The sequence below is a fragment of the Lepidochelys kempii genome, chromosome 15 (genome assembly GCF_965140265.1).
Source record: "Lepidochelys kempii isolate rLepKem1 chromosome 15, rLepKem1.hap2, whole genome shotgun sequence".
Taxonomy (NCBI): Eukaryota; Metazoa; Chordata; order Testudines; family Cheloniidae; genus Lepidochelys; species Lepidochelys kempii.
In genome coordinates this window covers 12,145,956-12,168,231 of record NC_133270.1, presented here as the reverse complement: position 1 = coordinate 12,168,231, position 22,276 = coordinate 12,145,956, and the positions used below count along the sequence as shown (strand labels likewise).

The following is a 22,276-nucleotide window of genomic DNA, read 5'->3' as shown; positions in this document are numbered from 1 at the left end:
TCATTCGCTCAGGATGTTACGTATTTAAGGAGGAATTTAGCTCCCTGACCTTGCTGGGATGTTAAGGAGACACTCCCCCTTTCAACTTTATTTCCCAGCACTTGGCTGCTCTGTGTCACAGCCATGGGAAGGGGATGGATTTAGTAGGTGCTACTTGCCACTTCATCGTGGAGTCCCAGGCACCCAGAGTTCATTTTGGCATCCGGGAAGCCCAGCAACATCACACAGCTATTAGTAGCTTCACATCATGAATTCACATAGGGCCTGGATTTGATCCCGTTTATGTATGTATGAGCAGATACACAGAAAGCACATTATCATGAATTCTTACCAGGATATTCTCTGGCAAAGCTCAGACATAACAAACACACTACATACAGAAGAAAACAATAAAATGACTGAACTAGCTATGACAATTAATGCGGTTAGTGGAGTATTTCCATAACGAGCAGATCCCGTAACAGTCTGCCAAAAACAGATCATTAGAGTGGTAGAAAGGATTTCTTAAGTGACTTACTGTAATACAAACACTGAGAATGTACATAACCATCGCAATTAGAGTCTAAATACTGTATACAAAACATATTCTTGGGATCCCCCTTCACTGAAGTACTGTTTCTTCTGTGAAAGAACAATGCACACAGCATTCTGGGGTGCTCCAGAGGCTGCCTTGCCTCAGGAAAGTTCCACCAAGGTGAAACAACTGAAGATGTCTGAGGGGGATGATAGGAAGTGGGTGCACCTTTGGGTAAACAGTAAATTAGTTGTCTCCAGACAGTGATTTTCTGGGGGTGGATTTTAGTTCCTCCTGATGGTCAGTTGTTTTTAAACTGGAATATGGGCAAGTAGGGAGCTGTAGGAATCTTTAGATATTTCTACCAACACATCTGATTGTTTCTTAAGCATCATGTCCATTTATGGGGTTACAATAGCAAAAAATATGTAAAATGTCCAAATAGTACCTAAAAAGGTCAAGTTAAGCAGTCTGAAAGCGATAGCAAACACATGCATACACACACTCACATATACAACTATTTCCATAGTTACAGTATCTGTGTGCTAAGCAAACTGAAGACTAGTATTAGTATTACAAGGAGAATTCAGGACCAATAGTTATTTATTGGACAATAAGTAGACTGGTTGCATAACAAAAGTAGCCATAAAGCAGACTTCTAATGACAGTTTCCATGCCACTTAAAGGGCACTCACTGTCAACTTGATTGTTTGGAAACTGACTAATTTTAAAAATCCCAGTTTCTGATCGCACCCTTTAAAATTTTATCTTTTTATAAAACATTTCTTTTAAATGTTTTAAAGGCTTTTTCTGCTCACGCTGATCTTTATAAGCAAGAACAAAACTGACGCTACAGGGGAAATCAAAACTGACTACGCACAAAATGCTGTCAAATGCATAAAATAGATTGAAATGGAGAAAATTATTTTCGCTAACTTTTCAATTATAGTAATTTTAAGTGTTATTTGTCACTGTAGTAGGTACAGTATTTCCCATCTGAAATGTGATTTTCTAGTTGACTGTGTCCCTTTATAAAAGGAAGCCATAACTGCCCAAAGACCTCTCCCAGATTTTTACTGACTTTTGGAGTAATGCTTAGCCCAATAGGTCCGAAGCTTCTGCCTTAGACACAAACTCATTTTGCACTACTGTGCCACATGAGGAAGTCCTATTGATAGCACTGAAGAAACAAAGCCAATGGAGAAAGGCTACGTGCTGCTAGGAAACATAGTTGCCACGTTGTGAGTGCAGAAAAAATACTACTAGATTCCATGTATGCTCTTTTGGACAGGTGTCTTTTTGTTACCTGTGTAGGACAGTGGGGCTTGGGCCTCTAGACACGACTGAACTACAAATAATAATAAGCCAAAACATAGAAGAAACCCAGAAGTACTCACCGTTTGGTTATCCTCATACAGCTTCAAGTCATATCCACTCAGCTCCACGCAGAAAATTATTGCTGTAACCCCTTCAAAGCAGTGGATCCATTTTTTGCGCTCAGACCTCTGTCCACCCACATCCACCATTTTGAAAGTCAGCTCTTTGAAGGTAAATTTATTTTCCACAATCCCTGTGGTCATGTCCCGAGAACGCAGAATATCTTCCACTGTAGGGATATAGTCCAGTGCCGCAATCCTTTCTAGGTCATTCAAATAGTATGCAGCATTATCCTCTAGGTGGTACTCATTGGATCGGCAGAAGCACTCCTGCACACCAGGGTCTGCCCAGAGCCGTTTCATGACTCCCAGAAGCTCAGGAGTAATCTCTCCTTTGCTTTCAGCTGGGCCTGTCAGGGCAAAAAGCTGCACGGCATCATAGGCCCTGTCAGGATTGTGGAACTCTATCTTAAGGGTGGCTAGAGCACGAATGATGCGTGTGAGGGAGTCAATGGCATTATAGATAATCAGAGGTTTGTATTCCTTGCAAGCCTCCAAGTTAAAGCCACCACTGTGAATGATTTTCATTTGCTTGACAATAGTACTCTTGCCAGAGTTGCTTGTACCCAGCAGTAGGAGCTTGATCTCACGTCGTTGTCGTTGACTCTCAGAGCGCAGGTGGCGGTCAATCCTCCGGGACCGCCGCGCTGCCTCTTTCTCCTCAGAGCTTTGCCTACATCCCATGGTATAGCAGACAGTAACAGAAGAGGAGAACTGGAGATTCTCTCTCTCTCTCTCTCTGAGCAAGAGCTGCAATATCTTTCAATTCTCGTGCCAGGTGCACCCTGTGGGAAAAAAATCAGTATCCAATACCTGATGGGCCAATAGGCCTGTACCAACTAGTTCAGTCCCAGCAGGGGCGCAAACAAATGTAGAAATGCAACCACAGACAGATAGTCTCCTCAGTAGATCTCATGGCACTCCCCTTTCCTGTGAATAAACAGTGGCACATTCCTGTTAATGAAAGGACACTTCCCTATTCCATAGTGTGCCTGGATCAGTCAAATATTCTTTTCTCTTCTGCATAATTATTTTGCTCTCTTCTGTCCAAAGGTAAGGAGCTGCACCTTCATATGCTCCGCTTTAGCCCCAGTTGTCTTTTAATTGTATTTTCTGGTTGCTGTGGTGATGCTGCTAGTTACAGCTGAAGGTCTGGTATGGTTTTGTTGTATTTGTTTTGTTTCTCCCCCCGCCCCCACTTCTTTAGGCTGATCCAGTTCAGATCTGTGAATCTGGGCTCTCCACCTGTCAAACAGTGAGAGAAAAGAAATTAATACAACTGGGGGACTTTGCTTCCTTCTGCAGAACATTCACATTTTCTCTGCTTCTGACACTTCTGAACATTGTATTACCCCAAATAAAATCCCGATGGAAAATGTGTAAAGAAAAGCAATAAAAATATTTTAGAAAATCTGTACCCTGAGCAACAGTAAATCAAATCCCTTTTCTCTCCCGCCTTCTGTGTTTTTATTACCCAAATCCACGTGAAAACAAACAGTGCTGAGCTCTGTCCCAATTCTCTCTCAGCAAGAGCTGATGGCAGCCCTTTTCCTGCACAGCCCTGTTCTGACCGGTTTCCCAAAGTAGAGTGCATGAGAGATTCACAGCTACTTTCCCCCCCCTCATTTATATTTATATTGTTGTCTGGCACTAAAATGTGTGTACACATGTCCTCCTGACTCTTCTTTCATCTTTTCTGTCCATTTTGTTTGCATTGAACATTTTTGTAAATAAATGATGAAATGAAAGGTGGGGATTAGGTTTGCATGAGGGTTTTGTGAAAGGGTTTATCTGAAGAGGCACAATTATTGATCTTCGCAGGAAACTGTGACAAGATGTACCAGCCTTGCAGTCCTACTACACTCCGCCTCAGGGAAAGAGCTGCAAAGGTAGGCCCTCCAGGTCTGTCTAGAGAGGCAGAACAGAAGCAGCCAATCAGAGCCTGGCAGACTCAGATAAAAGGAGCTAAAGGGGCTCAGCAAGTCAGTTCCTGGCTAGGGTTGGAGAGGTAAGGGAAGGTGCTCCTCTTTGGCATAGGAGCTTGACTGATTGCATTTGCTCAAGCTGGGAGAGAAAGGACATGAGAACTTCAACCCTAAGGTAAGGGGTGAAGATAAAGGGCCAGGTGGGAAAAGGCCCAGGGAAATAGCTGTAACTAAATGAAAGGAACTGTATATGGCTGTTCTTTATAGGGCCCCTGGGTTGGAAACTGGAGTAGTGGGCTTGCCTGGGTTTCCCCACCAGCCACTGATGAAGTGGCCTAAGCTTTGAGAAGGCTTGTTTAGAAGCCTGAGTGCAGGACTGAATTTAAAGGATCCAGAACCAGGGCTGACGACCCTAGTGAGGGCAGACCATTTATTGACCACTTTGCTACCCTGGAAGGGGTTCATTGTTGACTGTAACACCCAGTCTAATGGGTGAGCCACTGAAGACCTCCAAGTGAGGCTGATAACCTACAGGGTGCCAGCAGCAGGAAGAGGTCTGCAGTACCATACGCAGCAGTGGGAGGGACTCAAGAGGTGTGTCCCCGGTACAGAAACATTAACAAATTCTTTCTTCCCCTTAGGAAACAATATTTTGTAGGGTATGATGCCTGTCCCCAGCTTAATTGATACAGTGATATATTAGTCAAACAGATCATTCTATTTTAACTCCCCTGTTTCTGGTTTTATCACAGTAAAACTAGGGTGCCATTAATATACAAGGTGGATGTTTTGTACTCTGAATATGTAGAAAATATCTTCTAAAGAGCCTTTTATGAGAGAGAAAAGTATGACAGTTCATGCAGTTCTTACTGACCTTCATATACTGGTAGTTGTGATACTCTGGAAAGTAGACCAAGGGTAAAATTTTAAAAAATGCCAAAGTCCCATTTTTAAAAGTGACTTAGGAGATCAAGTGTCATTGTTTTTCAATGAGACAGACTCCTAAGAGCCTGAGGCACTCTTGAAAATGGAACTTAGGTGCTTTTGAAAATATTATCCTGAATGAATCTCCTGGCATTTCAATCTAGACAGGAACAGGCACTAGAAAATGCATTAAAGGGAACAATTCAGTCTACCGGGGGGGGTGGGGGGTGAACTTTTTCTAACAGGGCTTTTCCATTTCTAGTTCCTATGAGCTAGATTCAACTTTTAATGAGCCCTGAAAACAGACTGTGACTCCGTCACTGTTCCTTCCCTGCGGCCCCATGGGCTTGAGGAAAGTAATTTACAGCATGAAGCTTACCTTCTCTCTGTTCTTGCCAGTTCTGCTGGCTAGCACTTTGGATGCGGAGGGTGGAGCCAAGGCTCTGCCTACTCTTCATCCACTGGCTTGGGAGGGAAGTGCCAGGTTCACAGCCCCTATTCTCCCTCTGCCACACTGGAGCCATGATGTGAGGACCAACTGCACAGCTGTGCAGTAGATTGATGTCTCACTGCCATATGAGTACTTTAGTCAGGGGCACAATCTGGTCTACATTTATGACTTTTTAAAGCCAATCTTTCATCTTTCTTAAAAAAAAAGTTGATCAGTGCAGCAGTTCTTTTATGTTACAGTATTTCTTTGAATGGCCCTGTGAAATTTGCTATTTGCACATTTCAGTTTTGTTGGCAGAATTCATCAGCAAGGGACTTAATGAGATCTACCCTCCCCAATCAGGTGTCATTGCAGCAGAGGGTAACTATAACAGAGGATAATTTTAACTATTAAGAAAACAATCTAAATTGAGATACAGTATCAGGGAGCAAACTGCCCTCATTTATACCCATGCAACCTGCCAATGAAGTCAACTTCCAGTTGACAGAGGTTGCATCAGTATTAAATGGAGGCAATTGAGTCCAGTTTTTATTTCATAGTACTTTATGTGTAAATGGGAAACAACCCTTTTCCTTTCCTTGGAACACTCATCCCTAAATGGTGGGAGGATGAACTGCTATTTCTAGGATTTCATCCCTCAGTGAGGTGATGAAACAAGTTTGGTGATCTCACCTCCTCCGCTTAGCAGCACACACTTCTATTTTAGTGCTATATTTACTTTAAACCTTTATAACAACGGACTCTGAGCAACATGTGTGTATCAATTTTAGTTTCTGTCATGCGGTTGTCATCACTTGACAAACTTGAAGCATGTTGCAAATATATCTTGCTCTGCGCTGAGCCCTTAGGTATAGATTGTGTCCGCATTGGGGGCCTTAGCCTCCATTATTCTAAATCACTGGGGCCTGCAATTACGCAAGAGTGCCTTGACGTTATGCAGGTTCATGTACTGCAAAAGCTTGATTCACAGCACAGGTTCTATGACATCTATATGAAATCATTCCAAAAGGGCTGAAGTGTATGCATACAGAAATGCAAACCCAGTAGCAGCAAAAATCATTGTTAACTCATCCAACATGCAGTTAAAGGGTTTATTTAAGGGTGGCCAAAGTCCACAAACAGCAACTGTGCCCTCTCTTTGCTGAGCCTGTCCATGCTCTTAACTTGGTGTGTAGGCTTTGCTACAGTTGAGGCCTCTGCTACTTATTTCCCAAGTTTATTATTTGTGGACTGTGTCTTTATCCTTACTCCGAGTCTGAGTCAGGTATCAGAGTGGTAGCATGTTAGTCTGTATCAGCAAAAAAAACGAGGAGTACTTGTGGCACCTTAGAGACTAACACATGTATTTGGGCATAAGCTTTCGTGGGCTAGAACCCACTTCATCGGATGCATGCAGTGGAAAATACAGTGTTACACCCATTTTTTCATGTTCTCTGTGTATATACATCTTCCTACTGTATTTTCCACTGCATGCATCCGATGAAGTGGGTTTTAGCCCATGAAAGCTTATGCCCAAATAAATGTATTAGTCTCTAAGATGCCACAAGTACTCCTCGTTTTTTTTTTGAGTCAGGTATGGATTTAAAGCATAGACTTCAGAGCTGTGGGGGCCTCCCAGGGTACATGGAAATTAGGGTTGTCTCTTGGCTGGTTTTTGACTTGCCTTGCTAGTTTTTCTACTTTCTTGATGGTTGCCAGTTGAGAGATGTAATTTACCTTTTTTTTTTTTTTTTTTTTTTTTTTTTTTTTTTTTGCTGCACGTGTGACCACACATGAGATCTGGCAACCAGTGGCCACACATGTTATGGCTGGTGGGGTGCACCGCACCCGGCACTGGGTCCCATTCCATGAGCACAGTGTGCCACATGCTAGGCCCTCACCTGTCAGCTGCCAAAACTACAGCAGCTCCACTCTGCACCGAGGAGCAGGTGAGAAGCAGGACAAACCTGTCACCTGTGGGCAAGGTTTGCCAGTGGGGGGGGTAAGGAGCAGGATGGGGAAGGAAGGGATCCTGGGAGTGGATGGGACAGGGGACTCCCGCAAGGGGGTAGGTGCTCATGGGCTGGGTGGGTCAGGTTGCTGATGAGGGTACCAGAAAAAGAAAGAAGAGGGCCAGGGAGGAGGCGGGGGGAAAGCAAATCTATCTCCCCCACTTTAAATGGTACTTCACAACTTCTGATTTAAGGAAGACTTCAGACTGAACCACTGTAGACACTGAAAAAATCATGGTCCCCAGAAAGTGTCAGAGGCGTCCCTATGGATCAGAGTTGGCATTAACAGGAGAGCTGTACTGAGGAGAGTTTCAGACTATTACCTACAACAATCTGCTCTGCAAGTAAAAACAATCTACACTTCTGTAGCCAAAGTTGGCGTTCTCACTACAGAAAATTCACAGAAGAAGTTGTTGTAGATCTGGGCCAAACAGACTGTGCTTCAAAGTCCCATTCATTCCTGACTGTTGCTGTTTCAGATTCCCAGCCGCTATTGTTAACATGTATATTTTTGAAAGAGCTGCTCGTACACCTGTTCTAACAAGGGTTTTCATAACATTGGCTACACCTTTTCATATCACCACATCGCCTTTTCTTCCTTGTTGCTATTTAAATCCCTGACCTCTCTCCTCCTTTCATTTATGTGCTCTAGCACCCACCCATACATGCCAATTCCCACCTTTAGATGTGCTAGATAATTTTACTATTGCTGGTCTCTTCATGAACCAGTTTCAGAATGAAGCTCCCCTTGTCATGCACCCTCTCCTTTTCCCCCAAGTAGCACTTCTCCATGGTTTAAAAAAAAAAATGGGAGCATGAACAGAACATATAGGCATATCATGTAAGCCTCAAATGCATTCAGGACTTAAAATCTGTATATTATACAGGCTTCATAAAGTAAAGAGACTTCAGTAGTTGAAATATTTCAAGTGTATACCACACATTTTAAAATAATAAAGACTTTTGAATCTAGTGAAGGTGAAATAATCCCAGAGAATTCATTTCAGGGCCTGTTAGTTGTGCGTGTCAAAGTTAAAATACATATTGTACACAAAGACACTAGCAGAAGACCAAATTGCCCTCTGCATCACTAACGGCACTCTATCAAGCCTGCTGAAAAAGAGCGCCAATATCAGCTGTTGGTATTTACCTTGTTTTTCTTTACTACTTCCCTTGTCTCTTGGGTATTCAGTTGGCATGTAATGAAGTCATGAAGTACAAGTAATGTATCAGCATAAAATGAAAACATGACACAGTATATGATAGAGTGGTAATTACCAAAACCTTGCTCACCGTGGCATAGCCAAACACACTACTTTAAGAAAACCCTCCACTAAAATGTGGAGCTGTACTTTCTTCACAGAAATAGCTTTGTCCTAGTGCTGCATTTGAGACAAAATTGAGGTATGATATCTAGATTTCTGTTTGGCCATGTGAATCAGTACTTCGGGCCAGAGTGGAAGAGTGATGTGACGACATTAAAAATATGGCGAAATTCTGCTCTGTTATATTGGTTTAAATCTGGAGTTAGCTCCAGTAACCTGACTCTGAGCATAAATACTCTGGCGTACCTGGAGGCAGGATTTGTTCCACTTTTTCTGTAGAGTCCCTTTAATGGAGGATTCCATTATTTATTAACCATATTGCCTTAACTTAAAGGGTTTTTTCTTTCTATGCTTCCTGCTAATGGTGTTGCCATTTCAGATGCTGTTTGCACAGACTTTTCCCCCCTCAATCTATGCCTGTTGTAGCAACATATAAATTGCCATACTGGATCAGACCAGTGGGTTGCTGTCATCCAGCATGCTGTCTCTGGCAGTGGCCAGTACCAGATGTTTTCAGAGGAAGGTGAACAATCCTGCAGTAGACAGATGTAAGATAAGCTGTTGCACAGATTAGGTCTCTTATTCTGATCTCAAATACTTACAGGCTGCCTTAAACCCAGAAGGCTTAATATCCTTTCCAAAATTTGTACCAGTAGTTATGAAGTCTGGATATAATAGGTATCTATATAAATATACAATCCCTTTTGGAACATTAAGTTATTGGCGTCAACTTCCTGTGGCAGAGAGTTCCACAGTTTGTTTATACGTTGTGTAAAAAACACTTCATTTTATCAGTTTTGAATTTCTCACCTTTTAACTTCATTGACTGTTTCCTTGTTCTGTCTTAGCCTTGGTCTACTCTAGGTGTTGAGGTCGAATTTAGCAGCGTTAAATCGATTTAACCCTGCACCCATCCACACGACAGAGCCCTTTTTTTCGACTTAAAGGGCTCTTAAAATCTATTTCTTTACTCCACCCCCGACAAGGGGATTAGTGCTGAAATCAGCCTTGCCGGGTCGAATTTGGGGTAGTGTGGACGCAATTAGACGGTATTGGCCTCCCGGAGCTATCCCAGAGTGTTCCATTGTGACTGCTCTGGACAGCACTATCAACTCAGATGCACTGGCCAGGTAGACAGGAAAAGGCCTGCGAACTTTTGAATCTCATTTCCTGTTTGGCCAGCGTGGCAAGCTGCAGGTGAGTGCAGAGCTCATCAGCAGAGGTGACCATCATGGACTCCCAGAATCACAAAAGAGCTCCAGCATGGACCAAACGGGAGGTACGGGATCTGATCGCTGTATGGGGAGAGGAATCCGTGCTATCAGAACTCCATTCCAGTTTTCGAAATGCCAAAGCATTTGTCAAAATCTCCCAGGGCATGAAGGACAGAGGCCATAACAGGGACCTGAAGCAGTGCCGCGTGAAACTTAAGGAGCTGAGGCAAGCCTACCAGAAAACCAGAGAGGCAAACAGCCGCTCCGGGTCAGAGGCCCAAACATGCCGCTTCTATGATGAGCTTCATCCCATTTTAGGGGGTTCAGCCACCACTACCCCAACCGTGTGCTTTGACTCCGTCAATGGAGATGGAGGCAACATGGAAGCAGGTTTGGGGACAAAGAAGATGAGGAGGAGGAGATTGTAGATAGCTCACAGTAAACAAGTGAAAAAACTGGTTTTCCCGACAGCCAGGAACTGTTTCTCACCCTGGACCTGGAGCCAGTACCCCCCAAACCCACCCAAGGCTGCCTCCCGGACCCGCCAGGCGGAGAAGGGACCTCTTGGTGAGTGTACCTTTTAAAATAGTATACATGGTTTAAAAGCAAGCATGTTTAATGATTAATTTGCCCTGGCATTCGCGGCCAGTACAGCTACTGGAAAAGTCTGTTAACATGTCTGGGGAAGGAGCGGAAATCCTCCAGGGACGTCTCCATAAAGCTCTCCTGGAAGTACTCCCAAAGCCTTTGCAAAAGGTTTTTGGGGAGGGCAGCCTTATTCCGTCCACCATGTAGGACACTTTACCACGCCAGGCCAGTAACACGTAGTCAGGAATCATTGCAGCGTTTGTTTGCTGGCGTTCAAACAACATCCGATCTTTATCTCTGTGTTATCCTCAGAAGAGTGATCATTCATGGTCACCTGGTTGAAATAGGGTGCTTTTCTGAAAGGGACATTCAGAAGTGCCCGTTCCTGCTGGGCTGTTTGCCTGTGGCTGAACAGAAATGTTCCCCGCTGTTAGCCACGTGGTGCAGGGAGGCAAAATGCGACCTTGGAACGAAAGAACATGTGCCATGTATGTAATGTTAACAGCAAGGTTTACTGTGAAAGAGTGTACCCATTGTTCTATAAAATGTGTCATTTTAAATACCACTGTCCCTTTTTTCCTCCACCAGCTGCATGTGTTTCAAGGATCACAGGATCTTCTCCTTCCCAGAGGCTAGTGAAGATTAGAAGGCAAAAAAAATGCCCTCGCAATGAAATGTTCTCTGACCTCATGCTGTCCTCCCACACTGACAGAGCACAGACGAATGCATGGAGGCAGACAATGTCAGAGTGCAGGAAAGCACAAAATTAATACGAGTAAGTGGCGGGCTGAATGCGGATGATACTAAACTGGGAGGAGTGGTAGATACGCTGGAGGGGAGGGATAGGATACAGAAGGACCTAGACCAATTGGAAGATTGGGCCAAAAGGAATCTGATGAGGTTCAATAAGGATAAGTGCAGGGTCCTGCACTTAGGACGGAAGAACCCAATGCACAGCTACAGACTAGGGACCGAATGGCTAGGCAGCAGTTCTGCGGAAAAGGACCTAGGGGTGACAGTGGACGAGAAGCTGGATATGAGTCAGCAGTGTGCCCTTGTTGCCAAGAAGGCCAATGGCATTTTGGGATGTATAAGTAGGGGCATAGCGAGCAGATCGAGGGACGTGATCGTTCCCCTCTATTCGACATTGGTGAGGCCTCATCTGGAGTACTGTGTCCAGTTTTGGGCCCCACACTTCAAGAAGGATGTGGATAAATTGGAGAGAGTCCAGCGAAGGGCAACAAAAATGATTAGGGGACTGGAACACATGACTTATGAGGAGAGGCTGAGGGAGCTGGGATTGTTTAGCCTGCAGAAGAGAAGAATGAGGGGGGATTTGATAGCTGCTTTCAACTACCTGAAAGGGGGTTCCAAAGAGGATGGCTCTAGACTGTTCTCAATGGTAGCAGATGACAGAACGAGGAGTAATGGTCTCAAGTTGCAGTGGGGGAGGTTTAGATTGGATATTAGGAAAAACTTTTTCACTAAGAGGGTGGTGAAACACTGGAATGCATTACCTAGGGAGGTGGTAGAATCTCCTTCCTTAGAGGTTTTTAAGGTCAGGCTTGACAAAGCCCTGGCTGGGATGATTTAACTGGGAATTGGTCCTGCTTTGAGCAGGGGGTTGGACTAGATGACCTTCTGGGGTCCCTTCCAACCCTGATATTCTATGATTCTATGAAGCTGATAGGTGGTGGCAGTGTGATGAGAGGAGGCAGGATTCAATGCTGAGGCTGCTGGAGGATCAAACTAATATGCTCCAGCGTATGGTTGAGCTGCAGGAAAGGCAGCTGGAGCACAGACCGCTGCTACAGCCCCTGTGTAACCAACCACCCTCCTCCCCAAGTTCCATAGCCTACTCACTCAGACACCCAAGAACACGGTGGGGGGGGGGCCTCCGGCCACCCAGCCACTCCACCCCAGAGGATTGCCCAAGCAACAGAAGGCTGGCATTCAGTAAGTTTTAAAGTGCTGTGTGGCCATGTCCTTCCCTCCTTCACCACCCCTCCTGGGCTACCTTGGCAGTTATCCCCCTATTTGTGTCATGAATTAATAAAGAATGCATGAATGTGAAGCAACAATGACTTTATTGCCTCTGCAAGCGGTGATTGAAGGGGGGAGGGGAGGGTGGTTAGCTTACAGGGAAGTAGAGTGAACCAAGGGTGGGAGGGTTTCATCAAGGAGAAACAAACAGAACTTTCACACCATAGCCTGGCCAGTCATGAAACTGGTTTTCAAAGCTTCTCTGATGCGCACCGTGCCCTCCTGTGCTCTTCTAACTGCCCTCGTGTCTAGCTGCGCATAACCAGCAGCCAGGCGATTTGCCTCAACCTCCCACCCCACCATAAACATCTTCCCCCTTACTCTCACAGATATTGTGGAGCGTACAGCAACCAGTAATAACAGTGGGAATACTGGTTTCGCTGAGGTCTAACCGAGTCAGTAAACTGCGCCAGTGTGCTTTTAAATGTCCAAATGCACATTCTACCGCCATTCTGCACTTGCTCAGCCAGTAGTTGAACAGCTCCTGACTACTGTCCAGGCTGCCTGAGTATGGCTTCATGAGCCATGGCATTAAGGGGTAGGCTGGGTCCCCAAGGCTAACTGTAGCCATTTCAACATCCCCAATGGTTATTTTCTGGTCTGGGAATAAAGTCCCTTCCTGCAGCTTTTGAAACAGACCAGAGTTCCTGAAGATGCGAGCGTCATGTACCTTTCCCGGCCATCCCACGTTGATGTTGCTGAAATGTCTCTTGTGATCCACCAGTGCTTGCAGCACTATTGAAAAGTACCCCTTGTGGTTTATGTACTCGCCAGCTTGGTGCTCCGATGCCAAGATAGGGATATGGGTTCCGTCTATGGCCCCACCACAGTTAGCGAATCCCATTGCAGCAAAGCCATCCACTATGACCTGCGCATTTCCCTGGGTCACTGCCCTTGATATCAGCAGATCTTTGATTGCGTTGGCTACTTGCATCACAGCAGCTCCCACTGTAGATTTGCCCACTCCAAATTGATTCCCCACTGACTGATAGCTGTCTGGCATTGCAAGCTTCCACAGGGCTATTGCCACTCGCTTCTCAATTGTGAGGGCTGCTCTCATCTTCGTATTCTGGCGCTTCAGGGCAGGGGAAAGCAAGTCACAAAGTTACATGAAAGTGCCCTTACGCATGCAAAACTGGTTTTCAAACTGGGAATTGTCCCAGACCCGCAACACTATGCGGTCCCACCAGTCTGTGCTTGTTTCCCGGGCCCAGAATCGGTGTTCCACGGCATGAACCTGCCCCATTAGCACCATGATGCCCACATTACCAGGGCCCGTGCTTTGAGAGAAGTCTGTGTCCATGTCCTCACTCTTGTCACCGCGCTGGCATCGCCTACTCACCCGGTTTCGCTTTGGCAGGTTCTGGTGCTGCATATACTGCTGGATAATGCGTGTGGTGTTTAATGAGCTCCTAATTCCCAAAGTGATCTGAGTGGGGCTCCATGCTTGCCGAGATATGGCGTCTGCACTGAAAAAAGGTGCGGAACGATTGTCTGCTGTTGCTCTGACGGAGGGAGGGACGACTGATGACATGGCTTATAGGGTTGGCTTACAAGGAATTAAAATCAACAAAGGGGGTGGCTTTACATCAAGGAGAAACAAAAACAACTGTCACACAGAATAGCCCCTCAAGGACTGAACTCAAAACCCTGGGTTTAAGCAGGCCAATGCTCAACCCACTGAGCTATCTCTCCTCCCGGTATTCCAGGCAGGACTGAATCTCCATTAAACTTCTCAAGATGCCCCTGACAGACCTCACCAAAACTATTGTCGGCTATTGATTTCATTGAGGGAGGGAGGGGGGAGCAAATGAATACAAAACAAATCTGGTCTATATCTTGTTTTGATCTACTCCATCTATCTTTTACATCTTTGGCTGGCAGCAGACGGTGCAGTAGGACTGCTAGCCATCCTCATCTCCTGGCTGCTTGGCAGAAGACGGTGCAATAGGACTGCTAGCCATCCTCATCTCCTGACTGCTCAGCAGAAGATGGTGCGATAGGACTGCCGGCAGGACTAAAGAGAATGACCTGGTCGAGTCACTCCTATTTCAGTCCCTGCGCACATGTCTGCCCAGGCGCTCCTGACCAACCTTACCGAGGCGGCCAAGAGCACCTAGAACATGATGACGATGGTTATCAGGCCTGTTGCACCGTCTGCTGCCACAATGCAATGAGCTGCTGCTGTGTAGCAATGCAGTACCGCGTCTGCCAGCCCCCAGGAGACGTACGGTGACAGTGAGCTGAGCAGGCTCCATGCTTGCCGTGGTATGGCATCTGCACAGGTAATCCAGGAAAAAAGGCAAGAAACAATTGTCTGCCGTTGCTTTCACGGAGGGAGGGAGGGCCTGACGACATGTACCCAGAACCACCCATGACAATGTTTTTGCCCCATTAGGCATTGGGATCTCAACCCAGAATTCCAATGGGCGGCGGAGACTGCGGGAACTGTGGGATAGCTACCCACAGTGCAGCGCTCCAGAAGTCGACACTAGCCTCGGTACTGTGGAAGCACTCCGCTGAGTTAATGCACTTAGCGCATTTTGTGTGGGGACACACACAATCAACTATATAAAAGCGATTTCTAAAAGAATGACTTCTATAAATTCGACCTAATTTCGTAGTGTAGACATACCCTTAGATACTCACATCTATTTCTCTGTGCAGCCAACATGAGAAGTATATTAGGAGCTGCTTCATTTATATTTATTTTCCTCCTTATAGCAAACCACAGTTAAAGTCCTCCTCCTCTGCCCTAACACTCTTATTTGAGTAATTTTTTATGTTCTACAAGTTTTAGAGGGAGTCTGACATATCTAGAACATTCACAACTAACCTAGTAATTCAGGTTTTCTGTGAATGTTTACTATGAATTTCCTTTAACCCTGTTCAATTCCTCTGTTTGCTTTCTGTCAGCATTTGAGAGGTCAAGTTTTGCTGGCATGAATGTTCAGGGACAGTAAATTTCAAAGTCATGTGCCTGGCCTGATTGTTGCAGAAATGAATCAACTTCCTACAAGCTAGTGTTTGTACCAGCAGAAGTACTTTTGTACCCATCCAACCAGGGAACAGAATCATGTGAATTTTCTGACCACTGATGATTAAGCAGAAAAGAAGAGGGTAAAGCCATTGGAAAAAATTGTGAATTATTCATTCAAATTCTACTTCTAATTCAGATTGTTGTCATCTAGCATGGTAACTAAAGCTGTGTTAAACTGTTGTTACAAAAGCAGGAGGTCAGACTAGACGATCATAATGGTCCCTTCTGACCTTAAAGTCTATGATTCTAAGCAAGGGTCTCTGAAGTTCACATACAAATCTGAAACTCCAAGTGAAACTAAAACGGCTGTCAATCCCCATGGACTGAATCTACCAATTTATGTTCCTAAAAATGGGAACTATACAACTTGTGAGTTTCACATCATCCCACTAATAGCTTTTTTCATTAGACTGCATGATACAGCAATTGTGATAGGGATGTTCAGGCTAAATTAAAAATGAGATAGCATTTGGAATTTTAGTTTGGAACTCAAATATTCATTTAAGTGGAAATGTGTATTGTAAACCTGTCTGGGAAATATTCTAGGTATATACTAAATAGCTTGTGCCATCCCATTCTACTCCACAAATGCTGGCAGAGCCAGATTCTCAGACATGTATGGCCCCTTTGCAACATTCAGGTAATGTAAAGGGGCTCTAATTTGCATGTAAATCACCAGCAGAGAATTCTCCTGGTTTAGAGGAACTCCCTGGATAGTGCACTTGTGCCACTGCCTGCACAAGTAACACCAGTAACAATTTACTGCTCTAGGTGTGGCAGATCATCTGAGTCAGAGGCAGGGCCGGCTCTAGGTTTTTTGCCACCCCAAGCAAAAAATTTGCTGTCCCAAGCTCCAAGAGCACAACTACCCAAGCAAAAAAAAAAAAAAAAAAAGGTGGCCGGAATGCCGCTCCTGGAATTCTGCTACCCCAAGCTCATGCTTGCTTTCCTGGTGCCTAGAGCCAGTCCTGCTCAGAGGACAAAGAGCACTTTCTATAGGAGGCTTCTGTACTCTAGTTCATTTCTTTGAAACGGGTTAATGCTCATCTTGAGAAAGTACTGCAAACATTACCAGCCATGCCTTTGCAACGAAGTAGGGCTCCCATTTTAAATACAAGTATCTACATCTTATGGCAAAAATGTACTTCAAGTTTGTTAAAAATATTGTAAAAATGTGTAAATATGTAACTTTCCCAATAATAAATTTAAATGCAAGAAGGATGGGTCTATAAAATACCAAATGATATATAAAGTTGCATGGTTGGGGTAAATCTATTCTTTATTTTGAAATAGTAGTTTCCTTTCAAATTAGCCCAGGAGTAGTGAATGTATGGTAAGAGAAACCTAAACAAGAAAGGACAACATTCTTGAGATCCGACTACCGCAGCAACTTGTTCAGTCACACTATGCCACTAGTCCTCAGTCAGTCAATGCACACAAGTGACAGTGCTGCTGGCACTAGGCAGATGACAACTTCTGGGAACTTTTTCAGCAACTCTCTGCTTGGTGAACAGAGGCATGAAAAAGAGTCACGTTCAGGAAAATAATTGTTTTACAACAGTTTACAGATTCTGTAGGGCATTTCTACTTACACTCTTTTACCACATGACCATCAATTATTCATTCATACCATGGGCTTGCGTATGCGAGCAAATGCAGTACATGCTCATCTATTAGGATGTTTAGCACAGAAGAGGAGGTGCTTCCTCATAATTGTAGGAAAGATCTTCAATACATACTACACCTTGTGTTTATGAAAGCAAACTTGACAGTGATGGATTTTTATGTAAATTGTTAGTTTTTAAATTTTATTTGTATGTAATTAATTTTTAATTAGGCCATTACCATAATGGCTAACCTCCTGTGTATTAAATAATAGAAACAAAATGAAGTGATATCACTGCTTTCCTGTTTTACAAGGCACTAATATAAATGCTGAGTAGATAGTTTATTACAGTAAGGAAATCCAATCATGGCCAAAGAAAACAAAGACAACAATACTATTTATGTTGTAAATAGTACTGGTTCAGCACCCTCAGATGCGCAACCTGTAAATCAACTAAAGTGAACCAAATTTACATATGTGCATTTCTCCAGTAATAAACAATTGATAACTGAAAATTTTCCATATTGTAAAAGATGCCTCCCCTGTAGAGTTATAGATGCAAGCACAAAGTCAAACTTGTTTAGGGAAAAATGGATGTCTGGCCAAATAAATACACTAGTACATACCACCCTCACCCAGTAGCATATCAAACATACTGCAACCTTAACAATAGTGTGCATATCCAGTCACTGTAGTGAGAATAACTTGGCTGCTATATAAACCTGCACATAGGCTCAGTCTCTCCATAGTGGTTGTTTACATGAATAATGCTGATGCCTGCATTTCTTGTGATATTTGTATATATGTGAGGATTAACTTGGGAGCCTTGCAAGTTCTGGATCTGATCCTTCCTTTGTCTGTTCTGCATTCTCATTTTATTAAGAATCCAACAGCTGTTGCCCTCATGCATTTAAGTTCAATGGCATCGAACTAGCTGGACTGAGAAGTGCATCTGTTGACCAAGCTCACTCTACCATCCTGCCGGGGCAGAGGTGAACCCTCTTTCAACAGTTTTACTTTTCTCTTGGAATAAACTTAATCTGGCCTTTAATGCAAAATTAATAAACCATGGGTTTTTAAATCAGATTTGGGTTTTTTTTTTAATACTCATTAAGGGCCTGATCCAACTTCCAATGCTATCAATGGAAGTCTTTTCATTTACTTTCGTGGAAGTGGGATAGGGCCCATATAAAGGACTGCCACCTCCCTACACCATGCCAGGATTCTTTATATATGTTGGCCAAAAGAATATTACATAACTGATGTCTAAACTCATGTCTCTGCCTTCTACTGACAGTTGAGGCTATTCAGACTGTACAGAAATCTGATGTTACATTAGTCATTTTAGTATGATTAAAAGAACTAGCTCTTTTATCATAAAATAAGATTACCATGTCCCTGGGTTCTGAGACAAGGATCCACTTAATAGAATTAACACCATAAAAGTTCATTAGTTGGGGTGGGGAGCGCACATTATACGTAAATAAAATTATTATTTTATTATACAGATGTTCGGCCGCATTTTGCATTGACTTTCATGTTATAGTCTACCGAACCCCATTTAAGAGAGTGGAAATATCTAATGCTAGCATGGTACTCTATTCATGCTTCTTGAGCCAGTTATCAGAGCAGTCATTACTACTGCTATTTGTCTAGCACTGGCATCCTGTCTCTGCTTGTCTACTGTGAAGTTCTGCAGCTACGATCTCCCTCCTCCTCTTGGCTGTGGGAGCAGGAAACTGTTCCATCCCCAGATTTGTCTAAGGCTTCCTAGCAATGGAGGGCTACTCCACACACCCTCCTCTGAACTGGCTATTTAAAAACAATCCTTTTCTTCAACGGGACTCGAACAAGTAGTGTCTCTTGTTGCAGTAAGTGCCATCACTTTGCCGTGTTAATGCCCTAGTTGAGAATAGTACCTGTCCAAAAGACCTTACCTGGAGAAGCAGCGAGTGAAGGATGTAGGAAGCAGGAGTGATAATACCAGTGATAGCTGCTCTCACAGTCAAGTTAGAGAACATGCTGTGAGGTGCTAGTAGCAGGCAGTGTAGCCAGCACAGTACGCTGGGTTATAGACTTCACACTTATAAAAGAGACTAACATTAATGTTGCATTAAGCTTAGACAAATGGAGGGTACAATCAAAGTTACTTCATTGACTTCAATGGGAGTTGAGGGTGTTCAGTACTCCACAGGACCAGGAATTAAGTATGCCATAATCAATGGACTGAATTTTTGTAGGACCATAAAAGTCAATCAAGTTACACCAGCATAAAAGCTAGCGTAAGGACCAACGTTTGTACAGCAATATTAACCATCGTGGCCAACAGCCCTGATCTATCTAGAATAGTCCCAGGTTTTCAAACCCATCCCTGGAAACTGCTATCTTGGCCAATGTTCTGGGACTGTGTGCCAGCAGAAGAAACCTCCTCTGAGCTGCTCTTCTCCTAGTAACAGATCACAGGCCCTGATTCCTTGCCTGCTTCTCCTTTCACACTGTTTGTTTTCACACGGTTAGACAAACACCTGTCAGGAATGGTCTAGATAATATTTAGTCCTGCCACGAGTGCAGAGGACTGAACTAGATGACCTCTCAAGTTCCCTTCCAGTCCTACGATTCTAAGACAAGCCCTTGTTGTCTGCAGCCTGAACCCCAGCCAGCTGTCAGGGAGTAGGAAGCACCATCTAGGTGGAAAGTGAAGAAGCACAAGTGGGGGACGAGGATGAAGAATGTGGAGGAGTGAATTCTATTGAAGGAGATTAGGCAATGTCAGAGATAAGACTTCAAAGAGTGAGAGTATAGCTTGGAGTAAACACCCTGTTCAGGAAATTACCCTGATGGTGAGTGAAATAAATCCAGAACTGTGGATCAGATGAGGTGGCTAGTGAGAGAAAGTGAATAGCCACTCATCCAGTCTAGATTCTGCACAGTATTTCATTTATTCTGAGCTAAAAAGATTCCAATCACAATAAAAATAATAAAATAATTTGTGCAACATTGTTTTAGAAAGTCCTCAACTCCTTCTGCCAACATTCTTTCAACTTCTCAAATTCTAACAGAAAATGAAGAAAAAAAGATGAAGAAAAACTAGAGGGGAAAAAAATACCAAACAAGGGTGTTTATTGTTCAGTTAATGAAAATTAATTGGAGACTGGAACATGGAGTTAGGAACAGGCTTGGGGATTGACTGAGATTCCTAGATTCCATTCTGTACATTCTGAGATTGGATGAGAAGCCAAGGGAGGGAGACTGGAACTGGGAGCCAGTGGGGGGTGAGGTGGGGTATAGAGAGATCAGATGAGGAATAAGGATGGGGGGGACAAGGAATGCCAAAGCAAGGAGGAGACTGGGGCTAAGGGTGGAAGGGGGAGAGACTGGGAGGCAGGGCTGATAACCTGGCTTATTAAGGTTGCCCAACAGTTACGATTATAAGACCTTTCTTCAGTTAGTTATAACCATTTGAAATTTCACCCATTTGGACTGAAATTTTCCATGATAGACGTCTGCCTCAGGCTGAATTTTTTGGAATATTTCAGTCAAAACAGTTGAACTGCTTCTGAGAATGAGGCTAGAGAAAAGTACTTGTTTTGCCCATGTTAAAAAAATTCTTGGGAGTATTTCTTTGAAATCCTCTACCACTTACGTGTTCTGAAGCAGGGACTTGACATTTGGCAGGTAGTGACCTTTGTGCTGGGGGTGTGCCTTTTGCCATTCCCCGAAATATGAAAGTTTAAGATATAAGCCTTTAAAAATTATGGTTTGTACATGCTCACTAGAGACTACTTCTTTTAGCTGCTAAAATCTCCAAAGAGTCTGTCTTCTTTGAGCACGCTCAAGCTTCTCTCAGTGCCTAGTGCTGACCAGACTGCATATGTGCGAACTCAAAAGAGCAACTGAGTATCACAGAACCTGTGTGTGACTCACCTGCTCATGTGCCATTCCCACAAAGCCACTGAACATGCTCCTACCCAAGGCTGCAAGGGCTCAGAAAAACCTTCCCAATAATTGTTACTCTGGATTGAGGAAGAGCCAGGCACTAAAAGTGAGAGCAAGGACCCATTCTCTCCTGTGCTCTCACTAACACACTTGCTGGCACCTGGGCAGCATGGAGGAGGAAGACATCTGATATAAATGCAGAAGATACAAAAGCTATACAGGGAGGTGAGAAAGGGTAGATTGGGACAAGGAGATCAGTGAGACGGCGTTGCAGGGGAGAAGAGAAACTTGAACTGGTTAGGTAAGGAGGCTGGGAAGACTGGAACTGGGATAGCTGGTGTGAGAAACAGGATGACAGGGAGCCAGTTGGCAGGGGAGTGGTGAATATTCTGAGATCAATTGAGGAGCTGAAGCAATAGGGAGACTGGGACTGGCTGGGCAAAGAGACTGAAATATGGAGTAATGGAGGGGTTTGGGTGACTGACTAAGATTGGATGAGAAGCCCAGGGAGGGAGACTGGGACTGGAAGCCGATGAGGTGGAGGGTAGAAAGATGAGAAGCAAGGAGGGGGGAACAGGGACTGCTGAGGCAAGGAGACCGGTGGTCAGATGGCGATCCCAGAGGGAGAGACTAGCACTGGATGAATGAGACTGGGATGAGAATCGTGAGGCGTGAAGACTGGGACTGGGGCAATGAGGATGGGGTGGCAAAAAAGACACTGGTTGGAAGGGACAGGGTAGAAGTGATCAAAGCTAGGGAGAAGAGGCAGAAGAGTGTGCCCACTAGACCCCACTCCCTCTCCAGAGCCTAGAATGGAACCCATGATTCCTGAATGTCACTATTCCTGTGCTGTCAGCAAATGTCTGTGAAACCCAGTGACTATGTGTCTCATCTCCCACTGGTGCTGGTCTACATGAAGGATGGCAACCTGCTATCACTTACTCATTTAGCTCAAGTGACAGGTCTGTGTGGTTCCAACTCTGCTGGTTAACCATGTGGGTGTCACTGTGAAGACACATGATGGAATTTGTCTTTTCAGTTTGCTTTTTTAAAAAGTTAGCAAACTACACATACATTTAAATTAAAAGAACATTATTACTGCTGGAATGTCAAGTACTCAAAAGTTGTGCGTACGCATTACGATACAATCTTTAATTATATGATCACAGACTACTTTTTCCATAGGATCTTTGCCTCATTCAGTGCACATCATGGAGCTGCTGTGGGGATGAATTAGTAAGAGAGGCTGTTGTCTATGCGATTCCAGCCTCCTTTACTGCAGA

The 22,276-nt window shown here is 44.1% G+C and overlaps 2 protein-coding genes across 3 annotated transcripts in view; one reads left to right on the top strand and one right to left on the bottom strand.

Annotated features, from left to right (window-relative positions):
- RSPH14 (radial spoke head 14 homolog) overlaps window positions 1–22,276 on the top strand; it is a 209,257-nt gene that overhangs the window by 129,673 nt on the left and 57,308 nt on the right. The gene's annotated exons all lie outside the window — the stretch shown is intronic.
- The window catches only part of GNAZ (G protein subunit alpha z), a 144,111-nt gene that overhangs the window by 98,046 nt on the left and 23,789 nt on the right, over window positions 1–22,276 (bottom strand). For both annotated transcript variants that reach the window (XM_073312842.1, XM_073312843.1), the window contains exon 2: window positions 1,912–3,195. In XM_073312842.1, coding sequence (XP_073168943.1) covers window positions 1,912–2,634 — 723 coding nt within the window. In that variant the 5' untranslated portion in view covers window positions 2,635–3,195. The remainder of the gene's footprint in view (window positions 1–1,911; window positions 3,196–22,276) is intronic.